Here is a 27859-nt window from a genome sequence, read left to right on the forward strand (position 1 = left end):
TAACACTTAAACAGACGCTTTAAAAAAGAAAAAAGTGGAGCCCAATTCCCCACCTCTTGAATAGGGGCTGGTCTCTGTGACTCACTTCTGCAATATATAATGCGATAGCACTTAGTGCACCATGTGTCTTTAAGGATGAGGTCAATCAAGGCGATAGATACAGCTTCTGCCTGGCTCTCTCTTCCCTTGAGACATGAACTTTGGGAGTTCTGATTTTGCATATAAAAGACCATGCTGAAGAGAACACATGAAGAAAAAAATGCCCCAGGAACCACCTGCCAGCCTCCTATTCAGTCTTTCCAGCATCAAGGGGAGACAGGTGAACATGCCTTCAGATGTCTGCAGCCCCCCACCTTCAAGCCAGCCCAGCTGACACCAAGTGAACAAATGACAAGCTTTCCCAGCTGAGCCCTGACCAAACTGCAGATTCATGAGCAAAATAGATGGTGTAATTTGAAGCCACAAATATTTGGATTGGGTTGTTACACAGCACTGGGAAATCACAACATTACCCTATTTTCTTAAAATATTGGACTACAGTTGTTAAGACAGAGTGAACGAAGTAACATTCTCTGGGAAAGTATTACAACTCCCTAATTTTAAGAACTTTTAGCAACAGGCTGGTCCTGTTTGTTTCACATGAAAACATACAAACCTCAATTTCCATTTTGGATAATAACTTTATTTTCAATGTTGAATTTTACAGCAGAGCTAAAAAAAAGTTGAGTTAAAAATGACCTTTGGCCGAAAAAAGAGTTGATAGTCATACAACTAGGATGGAGTAACGAACATGCAAAAACACAAAGTCAGATTGTTGTCCACAGTCTGTTTTTACTTAAAACCCACATTCTAAATAAAGAGCTGTGATGCCAAGCATGGCTCTTCCCTCCTGATGAACTAGAAAGGGACCCTGCTTGCTGCTCGGCACACCAGCTCAGAACCCTTCCACACCACATGTCAGAATCAATTGCTTGGATTCCGGTTCAGTCTTTTTTTCAGCGAAAGGAATTTATTTCCAACAGGTCTGCTTCCTTCCAGTCCACATCCTGTGCCCCTCACATCCAGGAGAGCATCACTTCTGGATGAGCTTTTTCAAGATAGCCAGAAAGAGAGGGAGGGAGAGGGAACTTCACCAGTGAGAGAATATAGTAAAACTGTGAGAAAAGCGAACTGAGTTAGCTGTAATATTCAATAGCTTGTGAGACATTCAAGACTCTCATTTGTTACAGCATCCTAAAAGATTTTGTCCATACATTGTGTTAGGGGAACTTTATATTCTGATGCTTGTATGAATTTGGAGGTTTTAATGGCCAGGAATAGAAAACCCAATTCAAAGTGTTTTAAATGACACAGAAATATATCAGCCCATGTCACAAAAGAAACAGGGGTAAGAGAAGCTTCAGGTTTGACTAATTCAGAAATTTGAAGGTATTACCAAAGTTCAGTTTCTTTCAGTCTCTCTTTTCTACTGCCCAGAATGTCAGTTTCATCCCACAGCTCCCTGAAGGAGAGCTTTCAGGGAACTACCTCCTTCCTCATTCAGGCCTGGCAGAGAGAAGAGAGTGACTAAGCCACACAATCAAACCCAAATCCTTGTCATTTGCCCAACTATGCCAGCTGAAGCCACGTGCCTAATGGGGGAATGCCATATGCCGAGTGGACTAGATAGGGGCTCACAAAGCCATCTGGGGCAGGAGGGCCCTTTCTGCAATAGGCTTAGAGCTGGAGCTACATAAGGGGAAGCGGACTTAGTGAAGGCAAGAGACCAACTCGCAAGTCCACTAATAGTCAAATCATCCATTAAGTGGTCTGTCTGATCAATCAGAGAAAAGGAATTCCTGTTTCCATGGGGATTTGTTCTAAAAGCTCATTCCTATGTCAGTTTTGATCTTAAAATTTGATTAGGGCCTAGGAGGCATAGAATACCTTTTCCCACTGAAGTAATACATTTGTCATGTGCTGAAATTAGTTCTTGGTATATTTAAACCATAAATAGTTAAAATATTTAAGCTGGGAATGCCTCTTTCCCTCTTTTCCCAGTGGATCAGAAAAAATAAAGACTCACCACCTATAAAGGCTGTAATGCCTTGGCACCAAGGGGTAGAAACAAAGAATTCTCGGTGAGCAACCAGCAAGAGCAGCAAAGACGGGAAGAACAAGATCTTCCGTAGCACCGGCAGCTCGGAGGGCAGGAACATGGGCTTCCCAAAGGCCAGCTGTGCTTACTGATTACTTGTGAGCCACTTATATAAAAATGTTTCAGCTGATATTTTCCTGACTCCAAAAAAACCCTCTAACTCATTTTTCTAGTACAATGCTACAATGTCCTAATAATGTGGATGATTCCTTTTTAAATTCTTTTTTATGTACATTCTTCTTGAACAGCTGTGTTCCTTTCAGGAATTCAGAAATCTATAGTGTAATTAAAACCCTGTTTAATAACCTAATGATGATTTTCATGAGAACACTGGTGACAGTAAACAGAGCTTTCCCTTGTAAGTTACACTCCTCTGCTCATCCTTGCAACAGCCTTGCATGGTAGGTGTTACTGACCTCAGTTCACACATGTGGACCCTCAGGCTTCAGGCACCTTGGTAATGTGACCAAGTTCACATAGTCAGAACACAGCAGCCAAAGGATCCCACTGTAGCAGATAGGCAAGCAGGGAAAATTCCAACTGATAGAATTTGCTAACACTTTATTAAATTGGGTCAATGTCTTGCCAATAGGTTTCAGCCCCTGGGCAAGTTCGCTATGGATTCAATGTGACCAAAGAAATTGACAGCAAAACGTTCTTTGGGGGTAAAAGGGTTTATTACCCGGCTTATTCTCCGGGTGGTAGGTCGAGCACTAGTGTCTCTGCCTCAACCCGGAGCACTGGGCCGAGCTCTCTACATAGCGCAATAATAGCTTATTGCCTAAAGATGTGGAGGTGGTAGCCTAGCAACAGGCCAGTTACATCATCAGGTGGCTTAAGTGCAGTGAGGATCCTGGCCATAGGAACCCCAACTTCCCCACAAATAATCTTTAAAAAAAAATGTCTAAAGTATGATCCATGATCCATCTCCCATACTTTCCTTGCCCCACACATTACTCATGGCATTTTGAGGAGGAGGAAAAAATTATGTTCCAAGAAAAATATTTCCCTCTGCATCTCCCCTTTGGTTCTGAAATAGTAACCTGTGGTGCCTACTGAGGCCGCTCTCAGCAGGATACGGCCTTGCCAGAGCCGGCGGGTCGTCTGTCTACACACCGTTTCCCGACAGTGCCGAGCAGCAGCTCCCTGGATGACACCTGATGGCAGCTGGCTCTGAGCCAAGTAGATAACTGGTTGACCAAAAGATGAAATTCTGCCCACGGAACAATGGGAAAAGAACTGGTAGCAGAGATGATTTGAGATGTTATTCTCTAGTTCAGGGCTTCACTGACTTGAAATGCACAAGAAACACCCAGCGATCCGCTGACGCCAAGGTCGCTGGTCCTCACGCCACACCTGGAGTGGTAATCGTTCAGTTCAAGGCCAAGTGAGAAAAGTGTGTGCTCTTCAACTTGGAGCAGCAAATAAAACACTCGAACTATAGCCACAAGTTGCCAATATTAATCTTAAATGGCACAGTTTTCTTTTCGAAACTGTTACTGTCAAATTGATATTTTTAATTACTGCCTTCTGGAATTTGTTGCACCTCACGGACAGTGTTTCTCAAAGAGCATTTAGTATAATGTTGCTCAAGCTTGGAAATGTTATGTTATATACTTCTCTTGGTGAGACACAGTGCAGGTGTGTATGTAAAACTGAGATGTACTTTAGTCCAAAAATAAAAGCTTGTACTAGACGTCTAAGTACAGCCTGTATGATAGCAATTCCTCAGATGTGTCCCTGGCTCAGCTTGGAGGGCCTGAAATAAAGAAAGCTGTAAGCAGAACGCATGAAAACGCTTCCATTCAACTTTGTAAAACACTGAGGAAGTAAGAAACTTCTTTGGGACCTGTTTAGAGGGTGTAACACAACGTGAGAAAAGTATTACCTGCATGCTTTGCCACTGATTACACATCACTTCTGGCCAAGTGGGAAATCTGGAGACTGGTGGTGTCGAATACATCAGGTACCCTCAACGGGAGGATCCCTGGAATGTTGTGTTAAGAGCCAGTTGGCTGTTTTTTCCCTTTATCCCTCCAAATCGGCTCAGTGGGAACCATCCTTTGCCTCTTCTCAGGATGAATGAGACCAGGCTGTCCTCATGACTTTTCTGGACATTCATGAAATAAAAGCTTCTGAATCCCCCACCCACCCACTCCTACCTGATGTGGGACAGAAGCTATGTTCTACCAGGGCAAACTCCAGCTGGCTTATATTTCCTTTCCAGACGCCTCATTTCCCACTTACTTCTTTCTGTGACTAACAATTTCCAGGGTCACTGTGGGGTTCTAGGTGGGCAGAGTTCTCACGTGGCAATCCCCAGCAGTGGAGCCTTGTTCTCTGGCCATGGACACTGTTTACACCAGCTCTCTCTTGTGAGCATTTTCACAGGTTCCTTAGGGACTCGCTCCCCTAGAGACCCCTCTGCCGATAGCTTCCCAAATGGGGGCAGTGTCTGTCCTTTGGAGGGCCCCTGCTGACCCCTCCTCCGCTCCTACATCCAGGGGTATGCCTCACGGCCTCTTACTGCTGGGCTTCTCTACCCCTTGGCACGGCCCCTTTTGTAAATGGCCCCAGGTACACATTTCCACCCTGCCTTTCCCAATGAGTCCCTGGCACCCATGCACTTTTTACACAGTCTCAGAACTGTAGTCACTCCTCCAGAGGCTCAGCTGTCTGCTTCATGTGCCACAGACTACATCGCCTTCTGTGAGTGGGCATTAGACCACTGTGCCCCCGTAACTGTAGGAAAATCATACCAAGATTCAACGGTTCCCCTGACTCCCACCCCCACTGTCGCTATGTAAAGATGAAACACTCACAGCAGAGCACCCCACAGAACCCCTGGCACAAGGTCTTCTCTCCATAGCCACCCTTTTTTTAATCCACATGGGCTACAGGAATTGTGTAATTAGCTTCAGCAAACTTCCTTGGAAATTCTGTAGCTTTGTCTTACATCTCATTTCTGGATAGGGCACCAATGCCAAAATGTTTTTCCCAGCTGAGCAGCAGAAAGAATTGCATGACCCAAGAGGCTGTGGTGACATCAGCAGCAAGGGCTCCTCTGGTAATATAAGATAGTTCCAGAGGCTGCCCAAAAAATCACTAGGTAAAAACAAGGACTTTTGGGGTCTGGAAATCATGTAACCTGAGAATTGGGAACAGTAAGTCAATAAAACATGAGTTGTGTAAATACAATTTCATTAATACTCAACAGCTAGTAAGGGCTATATAAATTTAGTTTACTGAAATATAACAATAACACATTCTTGACTATGCATTAAATATGTATGCAAGTCAATGGAGGCTACAAACTACACAAAGTTATATATATTTGTTCTTGTGATTTGATCTTATTATTATTACTTTCTAATGCTACTGTTCCTAGGATAATAAGGTTAATTTGGATATTCAGAGTGTACACCTCTAAGTTGGGAGGTAGATGAGTAGAGAGGGAATAACTAGATATATTCAGAATTGCAGGGATGGTCAGTTTAGGATTTCGACATCAAACAACAGAAAGGCCACAAACTGGACACATACATATTCAACAACTATCTGATTCATGCATTTCCCTAACAGGAAATTATAGGATATATTCCACACCAAGCCACAAAAGTATTTTCTTAAAATGTTTTGCACAGAATCATTACAACACTGGCATAAATGTTAGGTGGATTCCTTCAATGTCACACTCTAAAAAACATTTTTAGAAAGGAAAGACCATCATTTCGCCACCTAAAGCAAACAATAACTCATCCATCAGTTGGACTCATTAATCTTGAATGTAAACTTCTAAGGCACAAAGACTCCAGTGAAGGGAAACATCTGACGGTAACAGAATCTCAGTCACTGCGTGGTTCTCTTTAACCTTTTACATGCAGTATTCTGTAGCAATGTTGAGTATTTCAAAACAAACAAACAAACACTAAAGACGATGTTTTCAAAAATAACTGTCATTGAAGCCACAAAACACATGCACACTGAATGTGGGCACACCCCCCCACAAGCTGGACTTGCAAAGACTGCAGCAACAACAACTAAAAAAGAAAAACAGCAGAAGAAATCAGGGAGTGACACTTCCACATTTAAGGAGTATGCTGTATAACATACACAACACGCTCGTCTCCTCCACACGGGAAGGACTGTGTACGCAGCCGACAAAGCATTCAAGGGGAAGCACCATTCATAGTCCTTCTACCCTGAGACAACACAGAGGCCAAGGTCCCAACATTCTTTACATACAAATTAGGCACTAAAGGAATAGTAAAAGTGCTTTCTAATAAAAGTCATGTTGTCTTTACTTGGATAGCTGATATAAACAAAACACTTTAATGGCATTACATTTCATGGTTTTAGAGTTAACATTTCCCAAATACTAAATGGGAAATTTTCAATTGCCCTGTGAAGTTAAGTAATAGCTGTGTTAACCCTTTATATTATTAAATCTTTAAATATAACCCTTTGTGTTATCAAAGTATGCCCTCTTCTCATAAACTATCAGAATTTACATCCAGTTGGATTAGAAATAAGGCAGCATATGGGAAACAAATATAGAAAATAATATGACACCACAACATCATCTGAAAACTGAGTTTACACTATTTAAGTTACTAAATGAGAGTACCTAGTCTGCACCAGTTGATTAATTATAAAGTATTTCAATTTTCCAGGAGATATCCATTATTAATTTTATGAAAACAATGCTCCAAAGTTTCCAACAAGCACTTCCATTACTAATGTTTTCAGAGTTACATCATTTCTTGTGACTTATATGCAATGTCCCCCATCCTCCCATTTTCCTTTGTCTCTCCATTAGTTCATTTATACAAACATTCACTCATCAACAATGACTGAGTCCAGCTGTGCTATGTGCTAAGGATTCTGAAACAAGTAGTAACAGCTTCCAGGAGCCTATAGTTTAAAACAGGAAACAAGCACTGACTGTAGAACAAGGCGGTATGTGCGGTAGTAGCACAAGCTATTCAAGACTTCGCATATTTCAAACTGTTTTCACATACATTGTTTAAGCTTCCATACAACTCATGGAGTAAGGAGGGAAATGACTTAAAAATCCCAATTATTACGGAGCCTGTACTCCAAAATTAACTCAGTCATCCACAGTTGCGTCATAGCCAACTGGTGGCGGAGTCTCAGCCACAATAACGTAAGCCCATATCCAGTTCTCTAACCCAAACTGCATTCTGAAGTTCATGAAGATCTGACAAAAAGTCACCATCATACACACAACTAGTTTTTGAATTCATGTGCTTTCTAGACCTGTACTGAAGGTCCTAGTATAGCAGTTAGTGTAATGTTTGCTAGGCTCTGATTCTCTCAAATCTTAATGACTGTCCTTTTATTCTCATTTCTCAACTGCATCCCTTGGCCTTTGTCATCCCGTTCTAATGGGAAGGCCTTGAGTCATTAGTAGTTTTATGGATGAAAAACAATGAGGGTAACCTTAAAAGCAAGCACCATGAAACTTTGACTTGGAAAAAAGGGCCAAAGGCAGATCACACAATCTATGTAAGCATGTGCAGAAAAGATATGGCCACCTACCTGGGAATAATAATTGGACATTATTGTGAGAAATTTCTCACAAACATTCCTATAACTTTACTTCCAAGGGCTACAATGCCCCCTGCCGTCCTTAGACCTGCTCAGTGTGCAAAAGCACAAACACTGTCATAATTACAACAAACTAAAACCTTGGCCAAATTATGTCCTTACTTTTTCAGCAATACTTTTACTTACTGAAAATCTTTCAGAATTTTGCTTTTGAAATCATCAACAGAATAGCACATTCTTTTCAAATACCCTCAAAAATGGCATTTATAACCTTTAAATGTGGAAGTGGTTTTGGGGAAAAAATGATTGGTATTATAGGGAGTTCCTTGTTTTAACCAATGACCACCTCATAAAATTAATGTAGAGCTTCTCAATGGAGGACAGTATTTATGAAGACGAATAAATAGCGGTGCGTAGTCTGTAAAGTAACAATATCAGTATTTTAAATTGACAGCCTGCAAGATTCATGAGTTAAGGGTTAACAAAGCACAGGCTTTTTCCAGTTAGAAAAATATCTCAGGCTTCACTGGCTATTGCTTAGTTCAAGGGCTTACAGAACACTCCAAAGAAAATATTCTCTCAAGTAATACTTGGATTAAAATGATGATGTGGGTGTTTTGGCCAATAAAGACACTAGGGAATCACAGGCCTCACCAGACATAGGCTGTAATATAAAGCTGAGCCATCTGTGGTGTTAGTTTCTCAATCACATAAATTTGGTGGAGAGAAGCCAACTAAGGAAGAAAACCTACTGTCACAGTATCTATACTAACTCTGGTTAGGAAGACAGCTTTGAAATATCTTCTCCCAGAGGGGCTTCCAGAGCAAGAGGTGGTTCACTGTCAACTCAGAGAAGCCTGGGGAAAAGGCAAAACAAAACAGACAATGTTGCAAATTGTCTTTCAGGGAGATCCTATGTAAGTTTCAGGGTAAAACACACCAAATTGAATGAAACAAACTGTACCCTTTGACCTAAAAGGAGTATTCTGGCTTCTAATTCTTTCTTCATCAAAAGAGAGTTCATTGTGAACTTACCCACTGTCTGTGCTTCCAAGCTTAGTATCTAAATTTAATTTGCCATTGTAGAATATGCTGTGGAGACAAACAGAATTTGGAGACAACAGACTCCAGGGGGAAGATAACCAGACTGAAACTCAAGAGGTTGAGAACCGGGGGCTCCAGTCACGGCTCTAACCCCTACCAGCTGTGCAGCTGTGCCTGGATGTAGGGCTCCTCTGCTGTCAAGTGAGAGTACTAGTGAGCACTTCCCCTCTCAGATCATCTTTAATTCTAATTCACTTTTGGCTAACCAAGCAAATTCATAGTTTTTGTATGACAAACTGTTATTCATGGATGAATGTGTTAATTCATTCCTGGAGGTTACTATCTATTGCTATGAAATTATTCAAAGATTTCCCAAAAGTAATTACATTTGTGAGCTACAAAACTTTCTGCTGTCTTGGAAAAAAGAATACTGTGCACATTGTAGAATAAGACCACACAGTCCACATGGACATAAAGCAAAGCATTTTATACTGACAGAAGATCACTCCTCTCAAAGCATCTGGAAGTCTTTCAGATTAAATCACTACAGTTTACAAATAGCGTAGAAATAATTCAGTCATTTCCACCATGGCTGAGGAAATTGAAGGATGAAGAGTTTTCAGAAGGAAATTTAGAAGAGCCAACTATGTTTTTTTTAACAAGAAAAGCAACAGAATCATAGAAAATGACACTGAAATAAACAATAATCAGTTTTACTTATTACTATTATGCAAAGAGACCAAAACTTGATGTATCTACCCACCACTCACCCTCTTATCCACAAATGATTCAACAGAAATTTATCGGGGCAACAATAGAAAAAGTAATGACAAAAAGATTGAGATACTCAACCATCAGAAATGAAGTTTTTCTAAAGACACACCCTAAAATTTATAAACCAACTCAGAATGAAGTACAGTTATACTTTGGGAAAATTCCAACTTTTATTACAAAGACAAATTACTGAAAATATTTGTGTTCTGAACAAGTAGTGAATTGTGTAGCCTCAACTCAGAGTGTCAAATGCCACCTTCCAGATAAGAGTTTTTGAGCCTACATAGGTTCTATGGAAGGATTGCCTTCTGAGCAAATGATTAAAAAGCTTCAAACAAATGAATATTTTACTACTGTATTTCTCTGTACTTCAAGGACAGTCACTGGGTATTCATTATCAGTAGCAGTATCTATTTGGATGCAGAAATCATGAGAAAATACAATTACTGCTCTGGAAGTGATTTACAACGAGAATCATTAGGAATAAGCCCATCACTTACCACTGAAGAATATGGTTTTAATTAAGGTAAACCAAGAATGAATACATAAACACATTGCTCATGATGTTTCAGTTGTCATAATAAAAGTGTTATTTCAAACTACACTGGAAGGAAAAGAAATGAAAATGTATAGGAAGAGAACAATAACTAAAAAATAAGAGTGAAAAATAACTAGGTTGAGAGCAGGAAATAAAAGGCAGAGAATAAGTCTGCTGCTTCTCTGGTTTTCTTTTACTTTTTACTCTTTTTTGCAGGAAAAGGAAGGGAAGGATGAATATAATTTTCCTACACATACAAGCACCACTTCACAGCCACATTTTACTCCTACTGATAGAACAATGGGATGATTCTTTCATCATTTTGAACAGGCTGCCAAAAATCACACTTCCTTGATATGGAAACCGGAAGATGGCATTTCCAACTTCCCTAGCAAAGAAGCCTTGCTCTAGGAGGCAGATCTCTTTATGTTAGGAAGCTCTCTGTCTTCTCAAGGTCTTGGCTTCTCTCACCTGAGAGAGCTTAGAATCTACCTGCTCTTTTCCAACCCAAATCCTTCCCAATCCTGCTCACCACAAGGTCTTCCATAGGATCTTTGCCTCCAAGATCTCTTTGTACTTATAACACTGCTCAACAAATCAGCATTTTCTAAATGGTTCATGTGTATATTAGGTTTTTCTGTAACTAGACAGTAAGCCTCATTCCAAGACTAAGATCCTTGGCTCCCATCCCTAAGGAGCTAGAAAGGGAAGCATTTAATAAAATGGAGCCTAATGACTGACAGTTAACCAACAAGTCCTTTTTTAGAAGGTAGATAGCTGGAGCATCTGTTACAACATTTTCCTGGAAATCATAAAATGAACCTTTATGCACTGCACCAATACTGAAATTAACACTTACATTCATACTTAAAGACTAAAGATCTACCCAACAATGCTTTACAAAAATAATAAAGAAAACCACTCCAAGCCTATATGTTACTGAAAAAAAGTCCAACTCTGCTATAAATCCCAAATATTTGTCTGTATAGTCAAAGTCCTAGTGTGCCATTATGCGGCATCAATGGACAAAAAACCAAAATATTACTCTGCAATATCATAAATTTGACTTGGCACAAACTGGCCCATTAGCTATAATAAACATCATTTAACAACATGCTTTCCTTCTTAAAATGGAGGTGGTTCTTTTAAAGAAGGATTTGAGTTGAAGTTTCTTTCATCTTTTTGAAGCTTCTTTAAATTTTCCAGGGAAATTTGAACATATGCCTTCTTTTTCTCTCAGTGACATTCCACATCGCAACAAAGAACATTCAAGAGTCTCTCTACATATGAGAACAATATTTTCCAATTAGCACCATTTAGCAAATAGGCAGCTACGGCTATGACAGCCTGGAAACACTCCAAGGACATCATACTGTGAGTTCAGTCTTCATCTGTTCCTAGCTTACCCTACCGTGACTCTCCCCACTTCAGAACTGCCCATATCCTCAGCAGGAGCCCAGAGGTGGAAGTGAAAGCAGTATCTTTAAAAAAATGAAAGATAACTGCAAAATTGGGGAAAAGAAGCTATAATCACACTCCTTTGGTAATTAGCAGGTGTTGTCTAGGGACCACAAACGTGAAGAAGAATCTCAAGAAGTTCCCGTAGCTTTTAGTGCTTTTTCCCATCTACTGCCACCAAGAATTATGGCAGTATTAGGCTAAGATCCTGCACCAAAATTATCATGGAGAATGTGAGAAGTCATGCAGAAACACCCAAATATTAATATTCAAAAAGAAATGGGAAACACCCAGAATTGAAGAGTGGTACTGTGCTTACTGCACTCAAAAGGAATATTCTTATATCAAGAATTCCTGAGTATCAGGAAGAAAGGTAGCTCACTGCCTTACAAACCAAGTCATTCATGTTATAACCTTAATCCCCTTCATCATTCTGTATTTGGATACTGATAAGCTCCAAAGTAATTTGATTTTATTTAATGAATAATTATATAGTCTTAATGTAGCAGGCACTGTTCTAACAGCTTGACAAATATTAATTCAGTTAATTTTTATAAAAACCTTACACTAGTAGTGGTGTTAACCTATTGCTAACGGGGAAAATGAATCATAGAAATGTTAAAGTGATATGCTGAAGGTCACACAAGATAACGCTAGTGAGAGGCAACTCCAGGTCTGCTAATTTCATATTTGATGTTCTTACCCATTATACTATGCTGTCTCCCAACAGCTAACATTCCAAACTAAGCTCAACACATTCCCCACCCTCCCCACTCCAGCATTCCCTCCACATGCAATATCTTTATTCTCTAAGTAACCTACTACTACCTTGTTCAGTTTTCCATCTCTATTGCCCTCTATCCCCACACAGTCAGGTGTTGCCCTGTCAATTCTATTTCCACTCACTATTTGGTTCCATCCATTCTTCTTCATATTCTATCAGCTATAATTTAGGACCTCATTTCCTCTCAGCATTAATGTAACACCCTTATAGCCAATCTGACCTGCCTTTGGTCTTTTCCTATGATCTGTTCTAATACTAGCAGTAAAGTTGATTTATTCAATATGCATTTATCAATACAGGTCCCTTGTTAAGTGTTGTGAATGCAAAACCGAATCAAAGCCCTGCTCTTGAGGGAGTGACAATCCAGTTCCCCCAACTCTGATCATATAACCTGAAAATACTCAATGAAGCTCTACTGCCTGCTGAACTGTGTCAAAAACTCCTTACCTATCTTCAAGGTTTTCCAATATGGATTTTTTCTTCTACCCTTTCACACAAACCAAGCCACTCATGTTTACATATCTCCCTACATTTGCTCTTTCCCATCATATCTCTAACCACCTCCATATAATCTGGCTGAAATCCTACCCAACCTTTGAGGCTCAGCTTTCTCACATATTTGCAACGAGACCACAGCACCCTGAACTTCTCAGTCAGCCTTGAATTTTCCTGTTTACAAACAAGCTCTGTTTACAAAAGCACATTTAAGTTCATCCTTTTGGCTGAAAACATTCTCCCATACTCACTCTGGGAACAGTTAGCTCACCTGCACAGTGCTCCTCCCTCATACTCACTTGGGTCAGTTGACATTTACTTCCCTCTCTCTTCTCCTCCTCTGCCTGGTTTCTGGCAAATATGATTTAAGACCTGGTGCAAATATCCTCCACAAAGCCTTTCCAAGTCCCTTGAGCCAGAAGCACTTTCTCCCTCCTCTAAACTCCCATAACATTTCGCCTTTGCACCTCTTCTAACATTCAGCATTAGGTACATTACTGGCTCTGTTTATGTTCATCTGCATTGGTAAGAAGAGACACTCCTCTCACTCATTTTCTATCATTCCTATTGTAGCACAGAGACCAGCAGATGAGTAGGATAATGGGGTGAATGTATGGGTGATTGTGTTTGCACATGCTGGCCCTGGCCAAGACCAACGAACTTAAAGCCAACTAGGTAACTCCTCAGACGAGCACGTTAAGGGGTCTATCTGCAGACGTTCCTAACCTCTTTCAAGCAATGTAATTCCCTTCTCCTGTGGCCTCCCCATGCTAGACCTGTCCTTAGTCTTTTGGAACCAAAGTAAGTGGTTTCTAACTTATGAAATTACTTCACAAAAGCACTAAGTGGGAAGAAATGAAAATTCTCAACATGTCAAGCTGGAACTCTGATGACAACCCACAGACAGACGGTTACAGTACTGGTGAGGTTCTGTGGACTGTCAGCATCCATTCAGCAAAGACCTCGTGTGTGGTCCTCAGAATTCTTGGGGATGGAGATTGCTGAAGAGGCAGTCCTGCACATGGTTTAGAGCTGTGCTTTTGGATATAGGTTGCATTTTCAGATCTGCTACTTATACACATAAACAACAGATCAGCCTGATTTTTTCCATCTATAAAATGTGAATAGTATTGGAACCTAGCTCATAGAGTAGATGTTGGTTAAATAAAGGTATGTAAGCAAAGTGCTTACCAGTGTCTAGCATATAAAAAGGGGTTAAGCAAATTAATTATTATACAAATATGAAAAGACCTGATTTTAAGACACTTAGCAAGTTGGAGAGGATTATATGTGCATAAATACTTCATCTGAATTCAATTCAGCAATCATTTCTTGAGCTTCAACGTCAGGCACTAAAGAGATGAGAAGAAGCTGTCCTCTATCAAGTTTATTAAGTCTATGAGACAAGATCAGTAACTCTCAATTAGCTACAGTAAGTCAGATAATGTTAAGGGATATGCTACTAGGTTCACTAGAAATGGCTTCCCAGGAAATACCCTAGTCCAGTTGTTCCCAAGTGGGGATATCTGGCAATGACTTCAGACACCCTGGCTTGCTCCAGCTGGGGCCACTGGGGCGGAGATCTGCTCCTGGCATTTAGTGGGTAGAGGACAGAGACCCACTGACCATCCTGCAACACACATGGCAGCCCTCCACAACAAGGACTCACTCCGCTCTCTGCACCAACAGGGCCAGCCTGAAAATCGCTGTTCTCCTCCAGCTGCGAATGGCTCTGTTCTGGAGTGTCAAGCCCCACAAATCTACCGACTGTGATTCACTTGTGATGAGGCAGGTTTCCTGAGGCTTTGGCATCGTGGCACTCTGCGAGTGTTGTGTAATGTCTCTCTGGCAGACTCATCTTTTTTTGTTTGAGTCCTACCCATCCACATGTCACCACAAGCCCAGTCAGGGAGGACCGACCCTATGAAGCCGCCTAGACTCCCAGTTTCATCCTCTTCCATGGTGCCTCATCTTATGTCCACTGAAGCTCCAGGCACAACAGAAAGAGGCACAATCCCCAATCAGCCTGCTTGCCTGGTGCTGGCAGTAAAACCTGTTGAGCCTTTGCCTGAAAACAATTAATAGGTAAAGGAAATTACTGTTATTTAACTGTTACCAATTAAAATAATGAAGCCTCAAATGAATTATCCACTGTACAAACGTACTTTAGATTAAACCCTTAATTCCCTGATAATCATTGTTCTTGATTATTTAACAATTTACAATGCACAGTAAACAAAATTTTATGTTTTGATGTTGCCGTGGTACCAGAGCATGCTCTGCATCGGTGTCTTCTAAATAGTCAGTGTTTCATGTTGCTTTAAGACACTGACTGTTAATCTCGTAGATTCATGAATATAAAGCATATATCTCACCCAACCCAACCACATCTAAAAATAAGCTTAAACCAACAAAGTTGCCATACCCATTAGGATGTAGTGTCAAAAAATCCGAAAACAGCAAGTGTTACAGCAGATGTTCAGTAGGATGTAGAGAAACTAGAAACCTTGTACACTGTTGGCAGGAATGTAAAATAATGCAGATGCTATGGAAAATAATATGGTGGTTCCTCAAGAAAATTAAAAAAAGAATTGAAGGCAGTGCCTCAAAGAGAAATTTACACACCCATATTTACAGCAGCATAATTCACAATAGCCAAAAAGTAAAAGTCACCCAAATATCCACCAACAGTTGGATGAATAACTTCATGTGGTGTATGTACACCATAGAATATTACTCAGCCCTAAAAAGGAAAGAAATGCTGACACATGCTACAATGTGGACAGACCATGAGGATATCATGCTGAGTGAGAAAAGTCAGTCAAAAGAAAAGATGACTATTTTGAGTCTACTTATATGAAGTACCTCAAGTAGTTAAACTCACAGAAACAAAGTAGAATGATGGCTGCCCAGGGTTGGGGGAGGGGGCATGGGGAGGTGTGTAAAGGTACAGAGTGTGTTTTACAAGATAATAAAGTTCTAGAGATTGGTTGCACAACAATGCAAATGTGCTTGCTACAAAACTGCATACTTTAAAAATGTGCAAAATAGGAAATTGCCATGTATTTTACAATTTTAAAAAACACAAAGTTGATATTTAATGTCATTTCTAGACATTCTCTTCTTAGATTAACTCAAAATTCTTTACCTACTTACAGTTTTGTTAATTATACCTCATCACTTTATTTACTCTCCCTGAATAATTTCATCCAAACTCAAAAGTGGATTTAAAGATCATCTATACATTGATGATTTCCAAATTTCCTTTTCTAGCTCTGACCTCTCCCAAGTCCCACAAAACAGCTACAGTTGATTGTCTAATAGTATGTCAAAGCGAAACTGAGAGCGCTGACCACACCTGTCCCCCCGTGCTCACTCTCAGGATCCCGTCAGGCCAAAAACCTCCAATGGTTTTCAGTGGGTGAACTTTGCCCCTCAAGGAACAAAATGTCTAAATACATTCTGGTAGTCGTAACTTGAGGGGCAGGGGAGTGGTACACCAAGAGTGTAAAGGCCAAGGGTGTCACTCAACATCCCATGGTGCACAGGGCAAACGTCCATGACAAAAATGTATCTGGCCCGGAATGTCAGCAGAGCTGAGGCAGAGCACACCTTCCTGCCATGTGTTCTTGCTGCCTCTCTCACAACCCCTATTTGATTAATCAGCAAATCCTGTCAGTGTCACCTACAAAGTAAGGCCAGAATCTGACCCCTTCCACTGTTTTCATCCTGACGCAAACCAACGAGGTCTCTGACATAATGAAGTAACTAAAACAGCCCCTTGTCGGGATCCCCAGTTAGGAGACAAGTGTCCAGCCTTGTGCTCTGTAGTCTATGTAACCCAACAGCCAAGGTCATCCTTTACATGTCTACTTTAGTTCATGCCACTCCTCTGCTCAAAGACTCTTGATGGAGCAAAAGTCCAATCCTTACAAGGTTTTATATACTCCTCACATTCTCCAGCCTCATTCCACCTCTTCCCACTTTCCTATTTGCTCCTGGTGTGTTGAGTATATTGGCTTCTGTTATTCCTTGAATACCCCGAGCCCTGTCCAGCCTCAGGGTCTTTTCATCTGCTGTTGAGCTGCCTAGGCTACCTTAAACGCACTTCCATCAGGGATCTGCAGGACTGACTGCTCTTTCTTTGGTCCAATCTCTGCTTAAATGGCACCTAATCACCGAGGCTTCTCTGACTACCCTGCATTAAAACCACCTCCACGTGCCTCCACTACTCACACTCTTTTTATTTTCCTTCTTCCAGAGCACCTATTATCATTGCTAACATACACTGACTCTCTTACTTAGTATTCTCTGCCAACTAGAAGAAATTCTTTTGCCCCCAACTCTATTCTCCTGGAGAAGATCAATAAATACTTGTTGAAAAAATGACTGCTATCTTTCCCAACTATTTCAATGTAGAAAATTACACAAGTTTTGCTTTGTAAATAGAAATAAAACCATGCTATGCATACTGGCTGACCACCTGCCAAACTCCATGACTGCCAGCCTCACTCTTTCAACATAAGATATCAGTAAAATCAGGCTTAACTTATCATTAATGTGTTCCCTATATGGTGGCTTGTTCTTTCATAAGAAAGAGGAGAGAAATCAGACAGCTTCCAGGAAGAGTTTGTTTCAAGCTCCAGGAATGTGGTGGTGAACTTGGAGGCTAGTCATCAGCAAGGTATGCAGTCACAGAAAACAATCAAAATCCAAGACATAAAATATACCACCTACTCCATAGATTCCTCAATTTCAGTCACTCACATGCCACTTCCATGATTTTGACCATATCTCTGCCCTGCCTTTTAAAAAGTAGTCTACTCCCTTTACTAAGCTCTTCCTGCAAAGCAATAATTTCCATTAAATCCAGTACACATTAAAATAAATAGGGAATTACTAAAATGTAAGATGTTCACTCATACAGCGCTTCATATCTAACACATTGCTGGTGGTATCCTTTTTACACTTAGAAAACAGATCACTCTTTATTTATTAAAAAAAAAAAAAGATAAACAAAATCCCAAGGAGTTTAGACCTTTAATTGATATAAAAAATTCAGTAGAAATGAGACTTTCCCAATTTTGTGTCCTGGTTTCATGATGACTACACATTTTACTTGCATTATTTAAATAGGGTTGTTATGTGTGGCAAGTAGAAATTATACTGCGGATGGAATATAAAGTGAACAGAATTAAAAGTCTCAGGTCAGTGGGGCTATTTCATTTTGCCAAGAGAGACTTAAATGGGTGTCCTGGGTGACACACATTAACAAAGGCATCTTGATAAGAATTCACTAAAAGTCAGACTTTTGTCTTCAAATGGCAAGTTTATGAATAATTTATTTTTAATTAGCATTACAGCTTAAATTAAAATGTAATAAGCTATTATACTATGATTTTACAAAATGTTACCATTGGGAGCAACTGGATAAAGCATACACCAGATTTCTCTTACTTCTTTCAGTTGTTTGAATTTATTTTATCTCAAGGCAAAATCATTTAAATAGCTTTCATTCTCTTCCATCTGGATGGCAATTAAATTTGCCATTTCTTCTATAGTACATGAACATTATGACTATGATTTAATCACAAACAAAGACAGAAACTTCTCAGTATCCGGTTGGTCTGTCAGGTATTTCCCAACCATCCATTGCTTTATTATTGAAAATTTCCTTTCATGATTATCTTTTACTGTTTTTTTTCTAGTCTACCTTATGTCTACGTAAGTTTATTCTCTCTGCCCTTTAAAATTAAGTGCCCAATTTTACTTTTGGGGGATGGTTACACAATGACTTTATATATATTTTTTTATAATATCAAAGTATCTTTGTGACTAACAACAACCACCAAAAATACAGTTTATAAATGTAGTAAAGACTAGCATGTCCCCAACTGTACCAATGAAAAATGACAGCCAACACCATGGAGTAAATATTATTTTTGAAAGTACAAAGATAAAAACAGAAAATTGCAATATGATGTGTAAAGCAATACAACTGAGATAAATGGAAAAGGCAGGAAGATGAGAGAGCTAAAGACTGAAGGGCAGGAGAAGAGAGGCACCAATGCTGTGGCCACTGAGAGGCTCTTGCAGCTCATGTGAATATTTAGAGCCATAAATAACAAAAATCTTAGCACCCGAAGGTTCAATACTATTTATTTCTTAACAGCCAAAACGAAGGATGTGAAAGTTCTTTATTCAAGTAGTGTCCTATTTTAAATTGCTTGCCTGTAAAATAGGACTATCTGGTAGAAAAGTTCCCTTTTAAATCCTTCCATACAGTCAAGGTCAATTTTTAAAAAATGAAGTGGTCTTAGGAAACAGGAAAATATGTAATTCAGATGCTTACTGTCACATGTCCATTTACAAATCTTTAAATCTGGCAATTTAATGTATATCTATGAAATACCAGCTGTAAGAATGGCATTAATCACAAGAAATTCATGTCCAGATGTTAGTGAAACTGGTATATAAATATATTTTAAAATTAGCACCAACTCAGTTCCCTCCTGCTGATTGCTGGCCACAACAGCAGGACTTCTACATAGCATGAAAACCCTAATTTTACTAAAGAAGTACTAGCTTCTTTCCAAATACTCTTTTGCAAGAGCTGGTAAAGAGCATGACAATTGTGTCTCAGTTTTCTCTCTCTTCCTCACCTTTCTTATACTCTGGGGTAGAACAGTGCTAACCAGCAGCAGAAAGGCTAGAAGGCAGCCTGCCAGGACAGGCTTCACTTCTGACTACTGTACCTATTATGAAATATTTTTGAAATTTTGACAGACATTTCTAGTTGTTAAGTGTCCTGTCTTTCAGTTATAGACTCAAAAGATATAATTTGCAAATATGAACACCTTTCAATATTTCCTGAAATCCTAGCAATTACCCTATTCAAGACCTTTACACTAAATTAATAAATTTTTTTCAAAGAAAGCTTATTTCTCTATTGGACATAATCCTAATGAGTTAAGTCAAATGTTGAGAAATGGTAAATAAAAAGCTGTGGTAACTCTCAACCTTTCTTTTCCTGTTAAGTGCTACCAAGCACTATATTAAATTTTGGACAACCAAGATGGCTTTCAGAACATCCAATATATACAAGGGAAAAAAAGAACACAAAGATCAGGCCTCTGCTCTTCCATGTTTAAACTTTAAATAAAAAACGAGAAGATACCAGATATAACAGAACAGTGAGCTCCAGTCCAAGGCCTGGAAAGGAAGCCCTACATTTTCAGCTCCATCACTTACGTGTGGTACATGTTACCTTGAATAACTCTACAGTCTGAGTTCAGCTTTAGATTATTGTAAAGATCAAGCAAAAAATGTATATAAAAGTGTTTTGCACACTTTAAAAAGTACAAATGAGTACTAGGACTATTACCAATACAAAATAAAATATACTATGGCCACACTCATGATGAATTGCATGTGACCTGCCACCTCTCAATTCCACCTTAAATCTCACGTGGTATCTGGACATCAGGGAAATCATGGGAAGGCTCCACAATTTAATAAGTGTGAGAACCAGAACTTTGTACATGGAGAACATTGAGGTTTTAATTTCAGGTGAAATTGCTGTATAAAATCGTAGGCCTATAGGCCAGCATACCTAAGTTTTGTTTCCAATAAAAGAAAACCTAAGACATACCAGAAATATAATCCATACACATGCATGTGGAATGTTGGCATACTGTGCTTCACTTATCTGAGATAATAAAAGAAACTGGATTACTTCACAGGTAATCAGACTTACGCTTCTAAGAGCATCAATGCCAAAAACTCAGATTAATCAATATTACCTACTGATGACATTTGTGCAGTGCAAAAACCTACGGCAAGAGATTAATGGAAAAACTTTCACTAATAAAAAATAGGAACACACACTTTTTTCTTAACATTTAAAAGCCCCAATTTCATAACTCCTTGGCTCAAACGGGGGGCGGGAGAGATTCAAATTGGTTTATTGAACATTTTTGGCTCTCATGTCAAAATTTGATGTGGGAACTATCAGTGGACTCACAGATCAAGTTTTTGCTGAAATATTATGCCTGTTTAAATATGATGAAGAATTTGAAAGTGAATCTAATGTCAAACTTATAATGCCTGTGTTCTTCCCTGATTTTGGTAGAGTAGGTAATATACCTAAGCCACTTAATAGAGAATCTCACATACTATATTAGCAATACATGTTTGCTATTGTTATTATGCAATTTTTAATTAAGACAGACTCTTGGTTTGTAACTTTATGGATTATGTGAAAGCTCTGGAGTTCAAAAGCCTGGGTTTAAACCCTCATAATACATAAGACTTACTAGCTATGCGTCTGTGAATTTGCTCTCTTTAAAACGGGTATATTAATAGCATACACTTCAGAGGTTGCTGTACAGATTAATTAAAAATACTAATCAACTGTAGCAATGTCTGGTACCTTGAAAATGTTCAGAGTCAGCTGTCATCTGTAGCAGTGCTCCCCATAATGCAAACCACTTAATAACTAACACACTGCAGTCTGTCTGTAAGAGTCACAAATGACTAGAGTCTAATGTACTGATGCTTTAAGAAAAAAGAGTATTAAGAAAGGAAAATAGAGATTTTAATTTTATTATAAAGGATGTGAACTGAACATGAAGTTTATAAATTTCTCCTCCTAGAGTTTTATGAGTCTTTTCTCCAAAGTAATATCAGATACATAACCCATTCCAGGAAAGTAATTTCATTACCCAAGGGTCAAAAAAAAAAAAAAAAACTAATCTGGGCATTGAATAGAAAGAATAAACCTACAAGAAACAAGTGCAGATGTATACATTCTTCAAGATAAATATTGGCTAAAATATTCTAAAGTTGAGGATTTTTCAACTGGCGACAAAGGTAGCTAAGAATAAAATCTAGATTGCCACACACACGTTGTCTAGCAAAGACCAGGGAAGCAGAGTGCCCAGCCACTGCCCAGCCCGGGACAGGGATGGAGCAGCAGCGTAGGGTGGATCAGGTGACCTGGCTGCTCCCTCCCGAGGGATGCTGCTGCTGGGTACACATCCTATAAATTTCTACTTACTATTATCCTGCATCTCTACTACAACTAAGGGAATAAATGGTAGTTTGACCAAGCTGTTCAAACAGCTAAACCCTGTTTCTCCTACTGATCAAACTCTCCTTTGTTGAATCTACCTCATCTGACCAAACTCTGGACTCAGTGCCCTGAAGGGCTCAATCCTCCCACGTCTTCTCTGCTGTCTGCACACACAGACTGGGTGATCTCATACATTCCCAGAGCTTTAAATACCCTCTACATGTTGACAATTTCTAAATTTGTATCTCTAGTCCCATCTGCTCCCCTGAACTCCAGACTCATATATCCAGCTGCTCCCTAGACAAGGCTACTTAAATATCCAGTTAGCATCTAAACAGATTCAAAATTTAACTATTTCTTCCCAATCTCTTTCCTCATCTCAATCAATGGCCACATCTTCTACCAACTGAACTACTTTTCTTCTTAGCACTTATGATCAGACATAATTTGTGCAACATCTATTTCACCTGAGTAGAATGCAAAGATGCCATGAAAACAGGTATTTCTGTCACAACATATAAGGACTAAAAGGGAGTCCTTTAGGTTGCATGGAAAATGCAGGCCCCCCTCCCCCCCGGGAAGACACATGGAGTGTTAATAACAAGATGGAGCCAATTCTGAGAGAGAGGATGGAACAGGAGGTTAAGGCAGAGGAAATAACAAATGCAAAGAATAACTTCAAAAGAAGCTTGTAGTGACAGGATGGAAGGAGCAGAAAAAGCCCAAGGGGATGGAGGACAAGGGACAGGAGCGAAAGTACTGGAAGGGAACAATGAAGGTAGAATATGGTTCCAGAGATTCAGGGAGAGAAAATGTCAAGTCCAAAGGCTTGAGGCAAGAGTCAAATTCAGTGGTTCAATACAAATGGCAAAGACCTTGTTACCAAGATCTCTTCCAGAAAGCCTCAACTAAGCATTTCATGTTTCCCAAGAGGGTTCTCTTTGTATGTTTGTATTTGCTTAAATTAATTTTGAACAGCCTGGGCTGAAGTGATAGCATTTGCACAGCCAAGTCAGCTGTGCTCTGAAGTAAAACAGAGCACACAGCGGCATGGAAACTGAGGAGATCTTACCACAAAGTTAAAGGGCTTAGAGGCCCCTTTTTGCATTGGGGAAAGTATCAGAACTTTCCACAAAAACATCCCATCTATTGACATCTCTAATCAAAATCACTTAAGGGCTGCATTCTGCAGAGAAAAATTCTAACACTCCAATAAAGATGCACTTTAAAAAATAAAACTATGTCACAAATCAATATGCATATACTAATTGAACACAATGAGCATTTTACTAAGGTGATTACAGAGGGCTCTTATTTCTCATATTTATGTCTTTAAAGGCTGTTCTTGCATAGCCATGTGATGGTGGATGTTAATCAACATCTTGGAAATGCTGCATCATGGAAGATGTTTTTTGAGTGATAAGTGTGAGACAGAATAAACTATACCCTCAAAAATTTCTGAAATGGATATTTCCTATTACTTTTTCTGAGTCACTTTTCTGTTGCAGAAAAATATGAATTTTTAGTTGGCTTGAGCGTATTTTTTTTAGCAGAATTTTTCTTTAAATGCCCAATAATTAAAGCTAGCAAGGAACTAAGAGATTTCATTTCTAAGAACTCAGTGTTTCTTTAGACTCTTTCTGAAATAACCTTTCAGTTACTTAGATGGTGCATTCATCTTACTCAGTATGGTATGCCATTGGAAGCAAGAGAATTTGCTTAAAGTTTTAAGTGTCCTCTTCCATCTTTTTAAGATTTCATTACTTAGGAACTTTTCTGACACATTTTTGCTCAAACTCAATTAATATATGTCAAGACTTATCATTGAAAAAAACTAAATGATTAAATGGCTTTATAATTACAGAACTCCCTTATACTTCCCTATTACACTTAAAATATTCTACTTCCTGAATGAAGCATCAGCTTTTAAGACACAAATTCTTCATGTCTTTGCACAGAATCCACTACCAGCTATACCTTCAGTTGTAACATCATATGACTGGAAGTATTGATTCATCACTCCAACATTTAGATTTGTGTGTTTAATGATTACTTTTATGTTATCTTTGTAGAAATGCAATCAGCAGGCTTTTATCTAGAGATTTTTCATCACTTTTTTGTATTCTTTATTTCAGACCTTCTGTGAAACAGATAAAGAAATCAAAACTTGTCATATCACTTCACTCATCAATACAGAATTTTCTCCTTGCCTTAGAATGTGAAACATGACTGAAGGCAGAAATGAAGATCCTTGAAACACTAGAGCTGGCGAACCAATCTCCATCTCCATAGCTTATAAGACACTATCACATTCTTCAGCCATTTCTTATTCTTGGTCTTTGTCCTTTAACCCGCCATCATATTTCAAGATATGATGTATTTGTAGATAAGCATGATCTCAAGATCCTCCTCATGAAAATCCAGACCTCTAAGCCCAGCCTTCTTGATTCCTAATGCCTGCTTAGACACTTCTAAACTTCCTCACTCTCTGGACCAACTCCACTGACATGTTTGTTCAGTGTTTTAACTCCTACTCTTGATCACAACTTGCTTGTCTTCTCTTAGAAGGCCCTTTGTTCCTAGTGAACCTTCAACATAGCTAAATACTCTGCCCTTTCTGCTTTCTAAGGCTATCATTAACCTCTTGCCTCATTTATCACTATATTCCATCAAGACCCATTTTCCCATTATGCAAATCCATGTCCCTGTAATCCAGCACCATACCTTCTGTGCCAATCACCAGCTTGAATCTGACCTCCCAACTGTTCTTACTGCTCACAATCCAGGGCTCTGGGTATTGCTAGAAAAATCTATGAAGACTAATTACCATGTTTTTGCTTGACATATTTATGTTGTCTGACGTCAACGGTTCTTTATCACCGATCACCAGTCTCTTTTCTCTTGTAGAACCTGCTGCTGGCTGTTCTAAACTATTTCTACAAATTCCTTTCACAGCAAATGAATACTACTACTAACGCTGTTGTCCAATTTCCTGTCCAAAATTCTGTGTTTTAACCAATCCTCTCCTACCCAAAAAAGAGAACCTTTCCCCAGGGCCTACAGGTCTCCTTGGTGCTATAAGAACATTCTCGTCTTTTTTCTCCTGTTAGCTACAACACATTTCCCCATAGTCTTTACACCAATACATTTTCTAAAATTATAGCCCATGCTAGTTGGGCTTATCACTCTCCTGAACTATTTGCACAAAATTTGAGTCCCAACCTCATTTGACCCAGAACTGTATATTCCCCTAGCTGCCATGCCATTTCCAACTTTTTACTTTCACATCTCCTTAACCACACTTTTACATTTCCATCATCAGCTCCTCTTCTGGGTCTTAAGTGTACCTACTTCCCACATCCCCCCATGGAACCTGGATTTCTACTGTGTAGCTCATAGAGCTGGAGGATTATGTATAAAGCATTTTAAAGTGTCCTATTTAGCCTCAAGATCCCAACAGTCACCTCCATAAAAAGAGCTTTCTGACTTCCCCAGAAAGGGTCAGTCTCCTATAATGGTTTCTATGTACCTAGTACACATCACACAGCATGGCTGTCTCTGATACTGGGACCAGACACATGGTACGCCAGTGTTTCCTAATCCCATGCTGATATTGTCATTCTTCTATTCAAAAACTTCTAGCAGTTCTCCCACAGCCTGTAACAAACACCAAAACTTCTTAGCCCAGCTCTTTATCCCTGCATAAGGCCAAAACTACCAGTCAATTTTCTAATAACCTTCTAAAAACCTTCCTTATTCTACAAATACACACAGTACCTTCTCCCACTTTGCGGCCTATGCTCAAGCTCATTTATAGGACTGCCATGTCCTGGTTGTGTGATTCATTCTTAGCTCAGAATCAAGTCTGAGTCAAGTCTGCCTTAAAGACATCCTCCTTAAATTGCTCTCCCTTATCCGTTCAGCAAAATAACACCAAAACTGTGCTGCATTCCTAGCACATATGGTCCACACTTGAGTTTTTTATTTATATATACATATAAGTCCCCAACAGGATGGTGAAGCCAGTGATATCAAAGATGATGTTTTTAAACAAGTCTGTAACTGACATTCAACATGTTCATCACCATTAACATTTATTTATGATGTGCCAGGAGTTGCCACAATGCTTTAATTTACAACAATACTTTTCCCATATGCAAGTGGGAAAATGTAGTCATAGACAAGGGCCTTCACAGAAATTTGAACATAATGGGTACAAAATTATATCTGTGAATGAATAAATGTATTACTAATAACTATGCTGATACTGTCATATAAGTTAATTCATCAACCTAGACTGCTTTCCCCATTCTTCCCAGCCCAGCAAAATTCTCTCAACTTCTAAGACCCAACTCACCTTTCAAGAGCATCTCCTGCTAACACCCTGACAAAGTCCGTTATGCCTTCCATGAGTCGTCTCTAAGGCTTCTAATCTGTCATTATCATAATACTAAGGTTATTTAGAAATTTGCTTAATTAGAATGGGTTTCTTAATGGCAGCTGGTTCAATATCTTTAATTCTCAGAACACAATTAACTAGAAAGCAAAATGAATATAATTTATATCTGCCCAATAAATGAAACCAACAGAAATGGGTATCTTATGGCAATATTTGATAATTATACTCAGACATCTTTTCTGTAAATTTAGTTCATGTATCCATTATAAAGTCTGATGTGGCTCAGTCTAATTCAGAAGGTCTATTCTTTCTTTTAATATGGCCAAACAGGCATTATTCTCAAGAAATGGGGCACAAACTTACCAGTCTCCTCCTTTCTTCTTCCACTGCAATGAGTAGTCTTGCAAATTCTTTTAGTGACTGAGCTATTCAGAAGGGAAAAAAAAGCATTAACATTTTTTCAATGCTAATATCTAGTTGCACAGGAATATTACAGTAATGCTAGCTATATGTGTGTATATATAGACTGGTTTTATGTTTTTATAAGCATAAAAAATATATACAATAGTATCTCAATGACTAACAGCTATTGATAAGAGGTGTTTGTGGGTGCAACAAACTGAAGTTTAGCACACATCATAGTATGCATATTTTTTCCTCAAAACAGGAGTTATAGTAGCAGTAGCATATTCTTTAAAAAGGTATTGTCCCAAATGGCAATTGTGAAAGTATTGCACCCATATCAATTTCTGTACCTTATACTTTATATGAATGATTAATTGAAGCTGGAATGCTTCAATTTGAAAACAAAATAAATAAGATGAATGCAAAATGTATTATTTAAATTTTGAACCTTCCCGTCAGGTCCTTATTCTTTGGGCTCCCCATCTCTTCCTTCATCCATGCTAATACTGAAAACATTTTGTGAGACCAGCAGTCTAGTATGTCTGGCATAAAGCCTACAATAAAGGCAGGTAAGTGAGGAAAACTAGTCAAGAGTCTCCTCAACAGAAATTGTCTACAATGGAAGAGAAAGTACTTTTCATTCAAGAACGTAGAATTCCAATCCAGACTTTTTTTTCTTCTTTTCAGAACTACTAGGCTTATATTAAGTAAGCTGGTTCGAAATGCCATCCTTATGATTACTCCACGCAGCATTTTATTCAGTTACCAAAACAGAAATCAAAGGAGTACCTGGGAGACTCAGATTAATCTGATAAACACGTTAATGGCCTTAAAGTATAACTTTTTTAAAACCTTTAGAAAAATGCTATTTTAATTTCTGCAAAAATAACTATCAATGCTATATACTACAACCCAGTTTTGACAGCAGTAAGTTGAACAGAAGGACATTTTACAAATAAACAGAAGATTCTAGCTGGAGGGCTTAATAGACATATTTTTGTACTGTCAGTAAAGAAAGCATTCCATAACCATTACAGCTATTTGCTGCCACTGAAGACCTCTGTTGGTAAGCCTGAGAAAAATGTCACCACAGCTTTGGGCAATGGAAGATAACGTGTACATGCCTACAGAGGAAGGAACCAAGAGGTCAGTAAGTTTGGGCTACTGGAACTGGAGGCAGC

General features: G+C 39.0%; 1 protein-coding gene across 3 annotated transcripts in view; it reads right to left on the reverse strand.

Moving 5' to 3' along the window:
- Positions 1-27859, reverse strand: part of ARHGAP42 (Rho GTPase activating protein 42) — a 259498-nt gene that overhangs the window by 130799 nt on the left and 100840 nt on the right. For all 3 annotated transcript variants that reach the window (XM_073239416.1, XM_037025624.2, XM_073239417.1), the window contains one exon: positions 26637-26698. In XM_073239416.1, the coding sequence (XP_073095517.1) occupies positions 26637-26698 (62 nt within the window). The remainder of the gene's footprint in view (positions 1-26636; positions 26699-27859) is intronic.

The sequence above is a fragment of the Manis javanica genome, chromosome 6 (assembly GCF_040802235.1).
Source record: "Manis javanica isolate MJ-LG chromosome 6, MJ_LKY, whole genome shotgun sequence".
NCBI classification, from domain to species: Eukaryota; Metazoa; Chordata; class Mammalia; order Pholidota; family Manidae; genus Manis; species Manis javanica.